This window comes from Nycticebus coucang, chromosome 7, assembly GCF_027406575.1.
Source record: "Nycticebus coucang isolate mNycCou1 chromosome 7, mNycCou1.pri, whole genome shotgun sequence".
NCBI classification, from domain to species: Eukaryota; Metazoa; Chordata; class Mammalia; order Primates; family Lorisidae; genus Nycticebus; species Nycticebus coucang.
In genome coordinates, this window is record NC_069786.1 from 113,355,970 (window position 1) to 113,373,450 (window position 17,481).

Sequence of the window (17,481 nt, forward strand, 5' to 3'; positions counted from 1 at the left end):
TTATATCTCTAAGAAAAATTTCATTGAACTATACTAATTCTTCCTGCTGCATTTGAAGCCTAATTTTTTTCTTGTTCTATTTTTGGTGCAAGCAGAGTGATGGTGTAGGATATTGAATTATTAATCTCCTGGGGACACTCATTTTTCAAATTGAGAGCTATACCAAGAAGCCTCTAGCTCAGAGTGGTGTGCCCTTGGCTTCTTAAAATGCCTTTGCGGGGAATTAAGATGCTCTCTTGCATGTATGCACCTCTTAAGGCCACTGAGGGATAGCTTCTTTCTGTAGGACAATAGAAAAATGGTTCAGAATAACCCATCAAACTAATGCTTGTTGACATGGTACTTCAGAGAAATTAAGTACTTTTTAAGTGACACTTCTTACAGAGTTGGAGTTTTCTAAGTACTTCAGAAGCCTAGCTTAGCTTCTGTTCCCGTTCATAATCTCAGGATGCCTCTACATGGTTGAAGCACAGTGCACTTCTGTCAATGTCATTCAAAGGGCTACTCTTTTTTTGTATGAGCAATATAGAAAAGTGTGAAGAAGAGGAAACACAGCCTTTCCTTCTACTTATTTATTTGACTGTATTTTCCCTCCCTTGGGTAATATGCTTTCTTTCTGTGCTACAAATCTTCAGCATACAAAGTAGAGTTTATGATTTTATTGATGGATTTGTTCTAGTTGGACTAAACAAATTCCAGCAGTTCACAGCAGTCCTGTGTTCTGAGCAGGCTTATTTCTTGGGCATAGTCTTTAGTTTCTTCTACTGACAACTGAGAAAGCTTATTTCTGGTCTGATGCATGGTAGAAAGAACTGCTACTATAACTTCTTTTTCCAGAGTAACTTCCTGAGCTTCGTGTCTGTGTCATTTTTCCATTCCTGGTTGATGCTATGGAAACAAGAATAGCCTGATGCAAGCCCTGTGTGCCATTCTTGGCTCTCAGGAAGATTTTTATCTGATAGGCAATGCAGGGCATACAAATCAGTCATGCTAAGTGTATGCAGAAAGATTTAAAAAGAAAGCCCTGTTTTAAGGCTAGCAAATAAAATGATAGACCAAGTACCTAAAAAATAACCATTCACCTAGCGTAATTTATAAACAGCAGAAATTTGGTTCTACAGTTCTGGTGGCTGGGAAGTCCAAGATCACAGTGCCAGCAGATCCTGGAAAAGGATCTCTGATTCCAAGATGGTACCTTGTTGCTATGACCTCATCATGCTCGTGTGGCAAAAGAGTGAACACTGTGTCCTGACATGGTAGAAGGACAAACATGGCAAAAAGGGCACTCCCTTCAACCTCTTTTACAAGATCACTAGTTCTCTTCATGAGCTCTCCACCCTCATGACTGTCACCTCCTGAAGGCCCCACTTCTTCCTGCTGTCACATGGTGGTTATGACTTCCAGGGGACATATTCAGACAATAGCAGAGCTAGAGCCTGTTCAGAGGCAGTGTGGTGGCAGAGGTCAGTCTGAGAGAGCAAAGAAGCCAGCATAAAGGCAAGTGGTGAAACATGCAGGGAGTGAGAGGGTCAGATAATCCTAGTAGCAACCGAGATTCTGGTAGCCCTGTGCAACCCTGCCATTTCAGTTATTTGGTTATGTCAGCCAATCCCCTTTTACTAAATCAGAGAGGTGTCAGTCACTTAGTAGATGAGATAAGTCATTTGACAAATGAGAAATTTAAAGCTTGCTGATATTGACTAACGTGCCCATTTTCTCACAGCTAGTGAATGACATGGGATTAGAACCTAGTTTATTTGACTTCAGAGCTTGACTTCTTAACTATAACTGCTGATCTTCCCGATAGTTTGCCTTTCCAAGTTGGGAAGGAAGATGGAATTGGGGACAGAGGAGAAGGTAACTTGCACTTGGACCACCGTGAACCCTCCTTTCCTCAAAAAGGAATTACTGAGCAGCAAAAGGAAGGTATTCAGATGGTGGAAAAGGTGATGAAGACTTTAGACGGTAAAGATGGGCTGGATGAAATTTATTCCTTCAGGTAAGAAATGGAAACATTGATGACAACTTTGTTTTATTTTTATTTGTGTATTTTATTGTTTGGGGTTTATTGAGGGTACAAAGAATTAGGTCACACTGATTGCATTTGTTAGGTAAAGTCCCCCTTATAGATGTGTCCCACCTCTAAGAGGTGTACCAGACACCGTGACCACCCCATCATCCCCTTCTCTGCCTGCTCCCTCATTCCCTTGCACCCCACCTTGAATTGATTTGAGTTTTTCTCTTATGAGGGTATGTATTAGATCATCTACTGGCTTCATATTAGAACTGAGTATATTGGATTCTTGCTTCTCCATTCTTATGATTCTTTACTAAGAAGAATGTGTTCCAACTCAATCCAGATTAATACAAAAGATGTAAAGTCTCCATATCAGAATTGAGTACATAGGATTCTTATTTCTTCATTCTTGTGATGCTTTACTAAGAATAATGGATTCCACATCCATCCAGGTTAAAACAAAGGATGTAAAGTCTCCGTCTTTTTTAGTGACTGAATAATATTCCATGGAATACATATACCACAGCTTGTTAATCCATTCCTGGGTTGGTGGGCATTTAGGCTGTTTCCACATTTTGATGTTTGTAAATTGAGCTGCAATAAACAGTTTCATGCAAATGTTCTTATGATAAAAGGATTCTTTTTCTTCTGAGTAGATGCCTAGTAATGGGATTGTAGGATCAAATGTGAGGTCTAACTTGCGTTCTTTGAGGATTCTCCATACTTTCTTCCAAAAGGTTGTAGTAGTCTGTAGTCCCCCTGGCAGTGTAAAAGTGTTCCCTTCTCTCCACATCCATGCCAGCATCTGCGACTTGAGCCTTGATGATAACTTTCAATCATACTCACATACATTTCTCTTGATCAGAGGTACCCCTAATATGCTTTTCCTTTTCTGGGCCACTCTTGACTTAGCAGTTTTTCTTTAGTAAATATGCTGAGTTTTATTAAAGAAATGGTACACCCACCCATAAATTTTGTATGATTTGCACATGGTTTCTTATTTATTTCCAGGACTGTGTCAGTGAGTTTGGAAACAGACAGATACCATAAGATATTTAACAAGTTAAATTGTGAAGGGTGAAGTAGTAGATTTCGTCTTTATGCCAAGCTTGGGGCTGGAGTACAATGGCACAATCATTGTTCATTGCAGCTTTGAACTCCTGGGCTCAAGCAATCCTCCTGCCTCAGACTCATGCAAAAACATTCTTACTTATAAAAAGTGGTCCCAGCTCTGAGGTAGTAAGTAGTCTCTTTTCCTTTTATTTAGATTTTAGAGAGAAACATACTATAGTATAGTGATTTTTTTTTTTTTTAACTTTTGGTTACAAAGTAGTTCAATCAGGCACGCACATACAAAAAATCCAAAATGTAAAGAATTCATAGCCTACTTTTTATGTGAGTGTTGTAAAGGTAAAATGATTTAAGAAAAATAATATACCTAAAGTGCTGTATAACAATAATGCAAACTGCTTTTTTTCAACCGTCTAGTTAGAGATTATGGGAGAGACCAGCTCCTTTATCTTTCTTATCTTGCTTTGAAAGAACCCAAAGGGGTCAATAGCCTCTAGAATACTTGGTGTTTGAGGAACCTGATTTGGCAAAAGTAGCAATAGAGTACTTTATCAAGCAGTATTACTTGTGCAGGTTGAAATTCTCAGGAATAATTCTGCTTGGTGTTCATGAATTAATTGCAGTTTATCAATCAATACACAAAATACAGACTGTTTAGGAAAAATTCTCAATTAAAGATTAAACAACTGGAATGTTTTTAAGGAACTGCAGTATATATCTGCTCTAATGTTTTTCTTGGTCACAATTTTTAAATATTTCTGGTGAACTATAATTGACAAACAATACATTCTGATTTGCTAAATATGGACACCCTTGAAAATTGTAGGTAAATAGAGATTTTGGAAATGGAATTGTAATTACCCAAGAGGTTGCCAAAGGAATCAATGAAGAATCCCTGTAGCCTCCGTGCCCATAGCGCAGTAGTTACAGCCACATGCACCGAGGGTGGCGGGTTCAAACCCGGCCCTGGCAGCTAAACAACTGCAACAAAAAAAATTGTCGGGCATCATGGCTGGTGGGTGGCTGTAGTCCCAGCTACTTGGGAGGCTGAGGAAAGAGAATCGCTTAAGCCCAAGAGTTTGAGCTTGATGTGAGCTGTGACGCCATGACACTCTACTGAGGGCAACATAATGAGACTCTGTCTCAAAAAAAAAAAAAGAATCCCTGTAAAGTTGAACATACATTCTTGTCATAATATGTGTAGATATGTGTTCCTAAGTTTTTTCTCTTTTAAATTTAAGAATATATGTCTTAAACTATAGTAACATATTAGCCATATGTCATAAAGAAAAATTATAATTACAGGTCAATACAAATTGCAGATTTTTTTTCCTGTAGGGAAGCAAGCAGGTAAATTGGTGTATATGCATTGTCCTAGCAATTTAAAGGTGCTTTGATTTTAGATCAGCCATAGGGTAGGTACAGTGGCCATTAGCCACATGTGGCTATTTAAACTTTGAAAATTCCGTTCTTTAGTCACATTAGCCACATTTCTTTTCTTTTCTTATTTTTTTTTTCTTTTGAGACAGTTTTACTGTGTCACCCTTGGTAGAGTGCAGTGGCATCATAGCTCACAGCAACCTCAAAATCTTGGGCTTAAGAGATTCTCTTGCCTCAGCCTTCCAAGTAGCTGGGACTATGGGCACCCGCTACAACTTTGTTGTAGTTGTCATTGTTGTTTGTCAGGCCACCCGCCAGCCCGGGTGTATGTGACCAGCACCCTAGCCGCTGAGCTACAGGCTCTGAGCCACACTAGCCACATTTCAAAATGTGTCTATTGGGCCGGCATGGCTAGAAATAGGAATGTCCTACTTTATTTTTATTTTATTTTTTTTTTGAAACAGAGTCTCATTATGTCACTCTCAGTACAGTGCTGTGACATCACAGCTCACAACAACCTCAAACTCTTGAGCTTGAGCGATTCTCTTGCCTCAGCCTCCCAAGTAACTGAGACTACAGGTGCCCGGTTACTTTTTTGTTATTGTTGTCATTGTTGTTTACCAGGCCCTGGCTGGGTTCAAACCCACCAGCCCCGGTGCATGTGGATGGCACCCTAACCATTGAGCTATGGGCACTGAGCCTGTTGTATTTCTGAATAGAGAGCACTAGATGAGGCTTATTTTCATATGGAAGATCTTAGGAAGACAACTTGACTTCTACTTGGGCGGTTCAGCTCGACTGCATAACCAATCCATTTGTTCTCAGATCTTATATATTAGACCCTGGAACAGAATCCAGACCTCATGATGATTTTAGACCTAACTCATATTTGGACTAGTAATGTGCTAAGAGAGATGGGTTAGACCTGGTTCAAACCAGGTCTGTTCTCCAACACATCCGAAGTTCTGAGAAATAAGGGTGTTAGGTAAAATATCTTATTATTTGTTGTAAATTATTTCTGAAAAGTGGAGTCTCTTGAGGCCTCTGTTCATAACTCCATGGATAATGTTAAGAAAATTCTCTTTCCTTCTTTTTTGATCTGTTTTTCATCTCTATCTAGGAGGTCAGCCCTGACGTCAGGACCGTGTGCTCTGAGTATATTTAGTCTCTTGTTCTTTTGCTCCTTATTTTAGTGATTGCCACAAATTCTAGCTGTCTCTTAAATCTTCTCCTTTGTATTTGATTAGGGGCTATCTAAAAATAGAATTGATCTTCACTGTTGTGTAAAGGAAGCAGCACTCCATGTTGTATTTGTCCCCCGCTACCCACATCCAGCTTTCCATACCACTAAGAAACCTAGAGTTATCTGCTTTATCCTAAAACTAAATATGGTCCTAGTAAATTCTTTTATTCCCTGGATAGTCTATATCTATCTCTATTGTATGTATTTAAAAATATATCACATATTTTATTTAAGAGACTTGGAATTAACTAATGAATTGAAGAGTTGTGAGCACTGAATTATCCCACCCTTTGATATCCGAGAGTGGGGAGGTTTATTCTTAGGTCCATGGCTTTCCAGGAGTTGATGAACCCTTTGTACTGTGTGCAGACTTGTTTGTGCATGTGCTTTTATCAGATATTCAAAGGTGCCATTGGTCCTGAAAAAATGGTAGGAATATTAGCAGAGTTGAAAGACAAGATTAAATAAGGAAAGATAGAGGTGTTCGTTTTCACCTGTCAGGGAAGTAATTCACCTCCTACTTCCTTCTAAGCCAACTTACTTCTGGCTGTGTCCCAACCTGTAGTTGTCATTTTCCTGCCACCCCTGCTAGTTCTCTCTGTATAATGAACAACAGCTCACTTCTCATTCTAACAAACCAAATGCATCATCCAGGACAAGATAACATTTAAAATTGTTGTTTCCATTTTACGCTTTTCTTTATTAAGTGACAGTCTGAGACAACTCTGTGTCTTCAAGAAAATTTTGAGGTGCTCCATGCCCTGGCCTTGCCTACTGACCATTGGTTCCAATTTGTCTATAAGGATAGTGGCCTATAAATCGGTAAGTGTTAGGTGCACATTTTTAAAAGTAATGTTACCAGGCAGTAAAATATGCTTACGTAAGAAACTGACAATTCATGTGTGGGTTATTCAGAACCATAATTACTGCATTTGTAGCTGCTTTCCTTGTTTATTTAATCTCTGTTTAGCTTTTTATGTAAAAGGCATGCTAGGATAGGAAGTTGAAAGAATTGTCTGTAGTTGGGTTTGATCTCTTTCTATCCATTGATAGCTGTGATTGTTAATCGTGAGTTCCAGGGCTCTCTCCCTTTTTTTCCAAAGAAAGCAAATGAAGTGCATAAGTTGTGTCATTTAATTAATATTAATAATTTCATAGCAGAAATATAGTGTACCGGAGTTTTGAAGGCTCGGTCACATTTAATTAAGTTTTTAATGATCTGATAGTAACAGCGTCTATGAAATATCAAAAAGTGGTGAGTTGATACTACGAAATTGCATTTTGTAATATATATACATTTGTACATAATAGCACATTTTCCAAAACGAGTCACATTTGGTGATTATTTCATGAAAGTCCATGTTGATTAGGAATCTCTGATCCACAACTTCACAGGTGTAGATTACCTTTTTTCTTTAAACATACAAGAAAAAAATAAAAACATTTTAAATATATAAAATAAATAATGAAAACATGTTTTTTCATATTTGTTTTTTGTATATTCAAGGACTTGATTCCAAGCGCATGATACATCATGAGACCCTGGAAAACAGTCCTTTATTTTAGGTTCTATCAATGCCTAGAATAGTCCTAGAATATGTCCGGGAGTAAGAATACAATCTCTTCCCTTTCTCTATCCTCCCTCCTTTTCAAATTTCCTTATTGATTTCTGACTACTGATATATGGCTTATTGTTTCTTTTTGTTGGAAAACTGTGGTAAAATATAAAGGCTTTTATTAGATAGTCTGAGGTTATATATAGAAAGTTGTATATATAGGCTTGGGACAGTGGCTCACGCCTGTAATTCCAGCACTCTGGAAGGCTGAGGCAGGTGGATTGCCTAAGCTCAGGAGTTAGAGACCAGCCAGAGCAAGGGTAAGACCCTGTCTCTAAAAATAGCCAGGTGTTGTGGTGGGCATCTGTAGTCCCAGCTACTCGGGAGGCTGAGGCAAGAGGATTGCCTGAGTCCTGGCATTTGAAGTTGCTATGAGTGACAATGCCACGTCACTCTACCGAAGGCAACAAAATGAGCCTCTGTCTCTAGACAAGGAAGGAAGGGAAGGGGACGGGAGGGAAGGGAAAGCAGTTAGTTGTATATACAAATACAATAGAACCTCTGTAAGTTGACCATCCAAGGGACTGTAACAAACTGGTCAAACATAATGAAGGAACTTCCATTGCGTACATGTGGTGCATGTCTGGTCTGTGAAAACTAGGTCAACTTAAGGGGGTGGTCATTGTAGGTACATGGCCAACTATGGGGGTTCTATGGGTATTAATATTTGTTTGTGGATTTTATTAATGGGAATCCTAGCTTTCCATGTTTTCCCTTTACTTATCCTTTGAAATATAAGATGGTGCATGAGAATGTTAAAAAGACTTGGACAATTGTGGATGCAAGAACCTTAAAAAAAGAAGATATACAAAAAGAAACAGTTTATTGCTTAAATGACGATGATGAAACTGAAGTTCTTAAAGAGGATACTATTCAAGGTATGTCAGTAAGAATTTTCACTTTTGCCTAGAGAAGATTCTCTTCAAAGTGATATGGGGCAAGGTGGAATTTGTATTATTATTCTTTTAGAGATATTTCTGTGGGTTATAGAGTTGTAACTATCTGAGGGAATAATGGGACACTGTTGTTGGGTCTGAGGCAGGATGTTTCTCAGGAATGCACTTGGGTATTCCTCTCTAAGATTTATGTATGTATGTATGTATGTATGTATTTATTTTTGAGACAGAGTCTCAAGCCGTCACCCTGGGTAGAGTGCTGTGGCATCACAGCTCACAGCAATCTCAAACTCTTGGGCTCAAGCGATTCTTTTCCCTTAGCCTCCCAACTAGCTGGGACTACAGGTGCCCACACAACACCTGGCTGTTTTTTTGTTGCAGTTGTCATTGCTGTTTTAGCAGGCCCTGGGGCGGGTTCGAACTTGCCAGCCTCGGTGCATGTGGCCGGCACCGCACCCATTGAGCAATGGGTGCCACCCCTCTCTGAGTTTTAAATGTCGTAAGTGACAGTACTTAATGCTCATCTTTATTTTAAAGTCTAAAACTCAACTAGCTAGGAGAATGCTTATATTAATGTGGCTGAAGGAAGTGTTTTTGTTTACTGTTATTTTATTTTTGACTTCCATGATGATTATTCTAAGTGCCAATTTTAGGTTTCCTATCCTACCAAATAAGCTTCTGTAAGTTAATTTAGGGGGTAAGAAAAATTATTTGTGTTATATTGATTTATATCCAACTGGATCTTTAAAGTTGTACTCATATAGTATGCCCATTTGGCTTAAAGACTGTGTGTAGATGGCATCTTTACCCAGAGAACTTAGCAACTAGCTGAGGATATCTGAACATTTAAGATAAAATTATAAGATATCAAATGATGGTTAAGATAGAAACCAGAGTCCTGGAGGCGCCCGTAGCTCAGTGGGTAGGGTACCGGCCACATATACCAGGGTGGCGGGTTTGAACCAGCCCGGGTCAGCTAAAACAACAGTGACAACTGCAACAAAAAAATAGCCAGGCATTGTGGTGGATGCCTGTAGTCCCAGCTACTTGGGAGGCTGGGGCAAGAGAATTACTTAAACCCAAGAGCTATGTTGCCAGTGCGACAGCTTAAGACTCTGTCTCCAAAAAATAAAAATAAAAAAAAGGAGTCCTTAGATTTATCGTATCCAGTGTAGTTTTGATTTGCAAGCCTGGAAAAAAATTCCTTTCATCTGTGGCACTGTATCTCCTTGGGTATATTTGTGTGTGTTGAGAGGGATGGCAGCTTAAAGATGGTGATGGTTATGACTCCTTTCTCCTGAAGGCTTATGTGTACAGTATAATTAATATCCTATAATTTGTACTAATTTTTGAATTTAATTTGGTAGCATAGAACATAAATTTTGAAATCAAATGCAGGTTAGAATGGCTCTCTCATTGGTTAATTATTAATTCTAATATGATGACCGACCCATAGTAGAAAGAATAGTGATTAAATTAATAGTGATTAAAAAAGTAAAGGGGCTTCTGAGAGATATTAAGTAGCTCAGTTGGGTTGGTGGGTTGTACATGGACAGGTTGGTTTTGAACAACAACCACCTAGAAAAGCAGGCATTCTTTTTTCCATTTTACATAAGGGAATTGAGACTAAAAGACATTTATTAACAGATTCAGAGTCAGACAGCTCACAACCAGCAGGACTTGAATCAGAGTCTATGTGCCTTTGTCTTCTTCTGAATTAGGACGGACACATGAAGGGCTTTGGATGATAGGCTAAGAGTTTACACATATTTTTGACAGGGGCTGTGTTTTAGGAAGTTAATTATGGCAGCTGGTTGAAGGATGGATTAGAAGTAAAAGAGTAGAGATGAGGGTACTGTTTCTTTTGGTTGTTAGCAAAGAAATCAGCTCTGATTAGCTAAGGCAAAAAGGAAATTTATTGGTGGGGAAATGGAGTGGGAGGAGTTATAAATTGCTTGGGCTAAAATAATATAGACGTGCATCTTTTTCCCTTACCTTTTTGCATTTACCAACATACTTCTTTGCCTGTCCTCAGCTCTCCATCTGCTAAGATGTAGTTAACTTTCATACACCGAGGGACTAGTATACACATGTGGTGAAGGAATATGGTTGTGTGTTGTAGTCTATTCTGTATTTTGTCTCATATACAAAAGTTAGAATTATTTGCCATTTAAGTGCATCAACCAGAAAACAGTTTTAATTAAAACTTACAAGTTATTATTAAAAATTCAAATAAGAAAATGACTACTGACAAAATTATAATCATGTTTCTTGAAATTTTTCCTTTCATCCCAAGCCTTTTTTTTTCTTTTTTTTTTTTTTTTTAGACAGAGTCTCACTCTTTTGTCCTGGGTAGAGGGCCCTGCTGTCATCCCAGCTCACAGTAACCTCAAACTCTGGGACTTGAGCAATCTTGCCTCAGCCTTCTGAGTAGCTGGGACTTCAGGCACCCATCATGATGCCTGGCTAGTTTTTTCTATTTTTAGTAGAAATGGGGGTCTCACTCTTGCTCAGGCTGGTCTTGAACTCCTGGGCTCAAGCAATCCACCTGCTTCGGCCTCCCAGAGTGAGAATTATAGGCACGAGCCACTGCACCCAGCTTCATCACCAGCTTTTTAAAAAGACATATATGGAAATAGAAATATTTTTTTTAATACTTGGTATCAATAGATTAACATGAACAAATAAACACTGAATCACAAAATCTACCTCAAAACATGCAAGTTTTTTGTTTCTTGGAGTAAAGATGCATGCGCTTTCCTTTGCTTTTGCTTCCAGGCTGGAATCCTTGGATTTCAATGCTCCTTTTCCCCACCAAATATATAAGGATGTATTCTGTACTGAAAGGATGTGATCTTGCATAGAGTGGAGGACATGCAACAGAGTTGGAGTTCTATGGTTTATCTTCTTTTTAAGAAGTCAGGAGCCCATGGGCGGTGCCTGTGGCTCAAGGAGTAGGGCGCCGGTCCCATATGCCGGAAGTGGCGGGTTCAAACCCAGCCCCGGCCAAAAAAAAAAAAAAGTCAGGAGCCCATATTTAAATAAATATCCTAAGTAATTAAAAACAAAATGTATGTAGTCAAATGCCAGAAATAAAATAAATTTTAATGCAGAAAAATATACAGCATATCAATTGAATGTTTCTAAACAAGAGTTTTAGCTTCCTCTGTTAGGCATTTGTATATCTCTGGCATGCATTTTGGAGAACATTTTGTTCTGAAAATTTCCTATGGGCATTTTTCTTTGTGGGTCTCTAGGTTTCCAAATAAATGTGTTCTTGTTATTACATTTACAAATCATGCTGTACTTTAGTCAACTGTGGTTTATTTTTGGAGGATAACTAGTACTTTGCATTTGCTACATTTTTTCTTCTAGGCTGGGTAATCATTAAGGTAACTAGATTACAGAAGATGCTACTTTAGAAATGTAATTAGATTTTAATCGTCTCTATATTGTATGTGTGGTCTTGTGTATTTGCTGCTTCTTTTTCCTCATTGATCATGAGGGCCAGTAATTCGATTCCAGGGAATAGAAGATGGAGGCCTGCTCTGGAGTGTGCATGGATTGTTAATATATGCAGGGAGCTAATTTCAGCTTGTAGAAAACGAGGCTCCATATGCTTAACAGATGCTCTTCTCTTGTTCTCTAGGGTTCCGCTATGGAAGTGATATAGTTCCTTTCTCTAAAGTGGATGAGGAGCAAATGAAATATAAATCGGAGGGAAAGTGCTTCTCTGTTTTGGGATTTTGTAGATCTTCTCAGGTACAATTGAGAATAAAATAAATGAGCTTTTTACTAGCTGTTACTTAAAATGGTGTGCATTTGATTAGTCGTTTTATTTATAATATGTATGTATTTCACTTTTAGGTTTTCTAAAAGTAGCCTGGGGGTTGGTGTTTCCATCCTTGATTTTTGAGAAGAAAAACCAAGATGTAGAAACATCTTAGCATAAATCCGAAGAATACATTCAATTAAATCACTTGTTAGCTTTGCTGGGCATCACATCTCATAGTAGGCTTAAAGTAGCAGCATCTAATTCTTTGCATCCTCTGAGTTTTTACATAACATGGAGTATTTTAGAAGGTTATAGGTCTGGCTGGGTTTTGAATGACCAGAATGTTGTTGATTTATGCCAGTTACAAATCTTTCTTCTCAATGTCCAGTGTGGAGTTGTAAGATGCGAAACTTATTCATAAGTTAATGTGTTTTTTAGATACCAAGACAAAGGTACATGAAATAGACACTATGAGAAATGTAGTCATTCACTATCAACTACCATGTATTATCTTAGAAAGGGTTGCTAAAAGGTTCTCAGAGCAATCTTAGGTAAAATGTTCTTGAGGTAGACAACCAAGGAGGTGAATCATAATTAATAATTATAAAGTGTATTTTTTGTATTTTACCCAAGCTTTATCTATATAGATGAAGAGATTTTTTATTGGCTGTAGAAAAGCTCAAGTGAGAATTTCATTATAATGAAAGTAATTATTACCCAGTATTCTGGATTTGAACTTCATGTTGCTCTAGCATGTAGTCCTTATATACATCAGTGTTAGAGTGATTCAGTGAGGCTGGGGAGGATGTTTTTCATGGTATGCCCAAACTATTATATACATCTTCAAGACTCATAAACAGAAAACTGGAAGCATTTACTTAAAGTCTGTAGAATTTCAATGGTGAGAATAACTACTTTTCAGAAGTTATAGTTCCTAGCAATTCTCTAACAAGTTACACTAAATATGCTTTTTTAAAAATTATTCACTTTAGGGGATTTATAAACCCTCAATATTACCTCTTAACAGACTTGTGATTATTTTTAATAAGATCACATTTTATTCCAAACTCCCTTAAACTGGAATATTGACAAATTAATCTTTCTAAATTGAACTGGTATGAAAAACTTACCAATTAAATTACATAACTTTTTTATATAATAAGTTTTTTTTTCTGCATTGTGAGTTAGTTATTCTTTTTTATAATTTCAAGAGGCTTTCAGTTTGTCGTCTTCTAACTTGTCAAGTGTTCTGGGTATCTAATTATAAAATAGATAAGAATTTATCCAGAACTTTCCTCAAATGCTGACTGTTCTTTGCAAAGTCATTTAGGTTTCTTAGGAAAAGAAACCTTAGCTATTCTTTAATCAGTCAAGAACCACTGTGGATTCTAGTAGGTTAAGCAAATCTATATGAATGTAGCAAACTAAAAATATAGAATAATGGTTTTCAAATGGGGAACGGAAGTGGAGAAGAGGGTGATTTGAATTATATGGGCCTCACCCCCACACCTGTGAGACTCAGTCTTCCTGTACTGCTGTGCTGTTATGGTCAAGTCTTTATAATTTCTCTGATTTAGAAGTGGGAAGGCATAAAACACATCCGGGAAACATTGCCCAATATAGCACATGGCATGTTCTTATAAATAGGCTGCAGGTTATATACATCAGAAAGAAGTGATCTTGGTAGATAAATACAGGTGATTATGATTTTAGGAATAATTCAGTATTTGTTTTCTAATTGGATAATCTTGATACTCTACTAGATAAGTTATTGAACTTAAACGGGGGAAAAGAACTTGCAGTACTTAGTTTTGGTTTAACTAGTTTCCCTTCCTCTAATCCTGCCTATCTCTTGTTCTTCACTCCAGTCTCTTTGCAATTCATCAGGGCCTCACCGCTGCTCTTGGGATGAAGTCCCTACCGTTTAACATTGTTCTTTATCAGACTTTATGATCTAATCTTTACGAATCTCTCTTACCTAATTTTTCACTTTTCCCTCGTATTGTGGCACTGCATTACTCCAAGGCAGTTCCCTAATGTGCACAAGAATTTTACGTCACTCCAGACTTTTATTCAGACTTTATTTTTCTTTCTTTTTAACCTTTTATTGAGTAATTATGATATTTCAGTAAATTTATAAGCATTTTGCATGAATTCTCATTAAATTCGCATTATAGCTCTCTCAGGTAGATGCCATGATATATATATTTTATACAATAGGAAATTTGAAATTGAAAGCCTCTTGAAATTTTATAAAAGAAATAAAATATTCACACTATTTTCTCTGCCCAGGATGCTTGTACCCAGACTTTTCTCTTATTTAGTTTCTACTCATGCTTTACGTCTTGACTTCAGTGTTACCATTTTGAGAAACCTTCCTTGACCCCCTCGTGACCGAGCACAGTGCCCTTCTTATGTGTCCTGATAGCACCACGTAACCCTGGACTGTAGTACAGCACAGCAGTCAATTTCATATCTGTCTAAGTGTCTCAAGGACAATATTGTATCCTGTTTTCTGCTTAGTTTATAATACTCCGATAGTGTTGGACAGATACTGTGTGCTCACCTATTTGTGATGTTGACTTGAATTGAACCTCAAGTAATAATTTGTTTCTAGTATCTGTGTTTTTAGCAAGAACATTTTGAATTATTTTTTAGTAAGGCATGTCATTATGGTTATATATGTTACATATTTTGGATGAAAACCAAAATTTTTTTCTTCTCTCTCTTTTGTAGGTCCAGAGAAACTTCTTTATGGGAAATCAAGTTCTAAAGGTCTTTGCAGCAAAAGATGATGAGGTAAGTTGGCCGGATGTCTTTGAGATACTGCTACCTCAATTGTCAATTGAATTGTCATTTTATGAAAGTGAGTTGTTTGGGGCTTTTGTGGTTTAAAATGACATGAATTCCTACGTCAGTAGTGGGAAAATTCACTGACCTTTAACTGTGAAAATGGAGGAATGATAATGCATTTGTGTTAGCCTGAGCACAAGACCTAGGGACATGGAGCGCAGCCAAATAAGCATTTTGAACAACACTTAGGTGTGGAAATTTCATGGTCAAAGGTTAAGGAGTGTTGGGGTCAGATTGACGTTTTGATTTTCATAGACATTGGACATTTAGTGCTGACATGTACATCCTGGAGATGTGCTTCGGTGACTGGACTACTTACACTCACTTCACGGAGGAAATTTGTCTTTTCCTCCCTCTCTCTCTTTGTACTCTTCCCACATCCCAAAGGTTCTGCTTCCAGGCTGGTTTCTGCCTGGCTAACAACCCTTGACTATCATACACCTACCGTCTCTATAAATATTTTCTTTTTGACCTTTAAGTTAGAACTTATTTCTCTGGAGACGTTGATCTAAACTGGGAGATTGCAATCTAGTATCTGTTTAAGGCAACTTAAGCAGATTTCCAAGTTCCTGAAGATTTTGTACTTGGAATTAACAAACTGCAAGTAGAGGGCTTGTTTGGGGTGGGGGTCAAGTGGTAATATAAGTGGTATAGCCTCTTTTTCGCCTCACTTCTCCTAAACAAAGCCTGTTGGGAATCATGTAGGTCTCTTTCATGCTGCCAAACTACAACTTAATTACATTTTTAACTTTTGCTGAAGTTTTAACTTTTACTTGTCTCCTCACACAAAGAAAATTCTCATCACCTTACCAGAATGGCTCGGTAATCAGTGGGGAGTATTGTATCACTTAGCTGTGTTGGGACAGGTGTTAGGTTATTATCTGGATTTGTTAGCTAAGGGCAGCCTTGTGAATTGTGTAATTCAAATCCAGGCTCATACAGGCACTAATTTTTATATACTTATCAAGAAAAAACTTTTTATCTACTAATGGAAAAGGGCTACTCTTTGGTCTCAGTTTTTGATGTCATGGTCAAAGAATGATTTTATCTAATTGGAGCTTATGAGATCAGTAGGGAGTAAGGAAAGTGTCATATGAGGACTTCTAGTAAAAATATTACAAGAAGACAATTGTGTGGGTAGATAAGGGAGTGAAGGGCTGACAGAAATAATAACTCTCTTCATACAGCTAGAGGATTATCATATGGAATAGAAATTAAACTATGCTTCATTTTGGGGGATGACCGAGAACCAACAGGTAGTGGGTTTTGTTCAAGATGAGTAATTATTTTGTCAGTAAGATTTACTGCTTTCAATTGGATTATTTGGATTTGGATTATTTCTCTTATAATGAAATATGAGAGACTCATCTCTATATCTTTCTAGGCAGGGTCTTTATTACCAATAGTCAGATGCACATGTGGGTTGTTAAACTAGATGAATGCTGTTGTATTTTAACTAAAATATCCTATCAGCCTGTAGATAATTCCTTTTAGAAAGTGTTTTCTCCGATCATTAGCATGTAATATTCTTTATATAGAGAATCTGTACTTTTAATTAAGATATGCTGAGGGGCACTGTGTGTGGAAGAGAAGAGGATTAGAGAAAGGGAAGGAAAGCTTGGTTGAGTTACGTACAAGTGCAGTGTTGTGTTCTAATGTAGCCATCCTTCATGACCCTATCCTTCCTTACTTTAAATATACTAATTGGTCCTGACAGTGACACACAAATAAAAACTTCCAAACAATTTGAGAAGTAATCGCTTCCTCAGTCTCCTATTGTGCTTATCTGGTCCTCTTTTACGGATCTTATTAATAGAGCATACACGTTCTGTATTTGGTACATGTCTCTTTTCCATTAGTAGAAATTGTATTAGCTCGGTGAGGTCAGGGACTCATTTTTGTTTTCTCACAGGGCCTAAGACAGTGCCTAGCAAAGAATAAACACTGAGTAAATAGTCCTTGAATTGAACTGAAAAGGTAATGATTCCATTTTAAAATCTGCAGAGGATTTTGATGGCAAGGAATTGAGGTCATAGTTCTTACTGGAAGAACTGGGAATATACATATCTACCATTGAACAGGTTAGCTGTAATACTGAGAAAACAACATATCGTTTGGGGAGTTCTATAGAGAGAGAGAGAGCTGACTGGGGTTAATCTGAAATGGAGGGGTGTCAATTTACTGAGCCTTGAAGAGGGATTAGAAACTAAAAAGGCAGAGATTTTGGAGGGGGCATTATAGCTGGGAGGAAATGTTATGACCAAAAGCTAGAGGGGAGGGAAGGTACCAGACCTGTCCCCAGTCAGTGATCAGCTCAGTGAGGCTGGAGTAGAAGAAGCACTTGGTTTTGTGCAGGGTGTGGCATGATCAGCTCTGTGAACAGGGGAGGCAGTGATGGAAGAGACTGGTTTGAAAGACAGCATAAAGATAGACCTGGTAGAGTTTGGTGAACATTTGAACATGACGGATGATGAGAAAGGGGGCATTACTGAAGATCTTGGAGCTTCTAGTTTGGTTGACTGTGTTGTGGTATTAATAGGAAAAGGAAATCCAGGAAGGCAAGGAAGGAGTGAGATACTTAGTTTGGGTCATGGATATTTGAGATACGTGAAGATGGCATATGAGATACC

The 17,481-nt window shown here is 37.8% G+C and overlaps 1 protein-coding gene across 1 annotated transcript in view; it reads left to right on the plus strand.

Moving 5' to 3' along the window:
• The window catches only part of XRCC5 (X-ray repair cross complementing 5), a 99,926-nt gene that overhangs the window by 11,162 nt on the left and 71,283 nt on the right, over positions 1–17,481 (plus strand). The window contains exons 6-10 of the mRNA XM_053598134.1: positions 1,808–1,999; positions 6,419–6,533; positions 8,067–8,205; positions 11,873–11,985; positions 14,735–14,797. Of these exons, the coding sequence (XP_053454109.1) occupies positions 1,808–1,999; positions 6,419–6,533; positions 8,067–8,205; positions 11,873–11,985; positions 14,735–14,797 (622 nt within the window). The remainder of the gene's footprint in view (positions 1–1,807; positions 2,000–6,418; positions 6,534–8,066; positions 8,206–11,872; positions 11,986–14,734; positions 14,798–17,481) is intronic.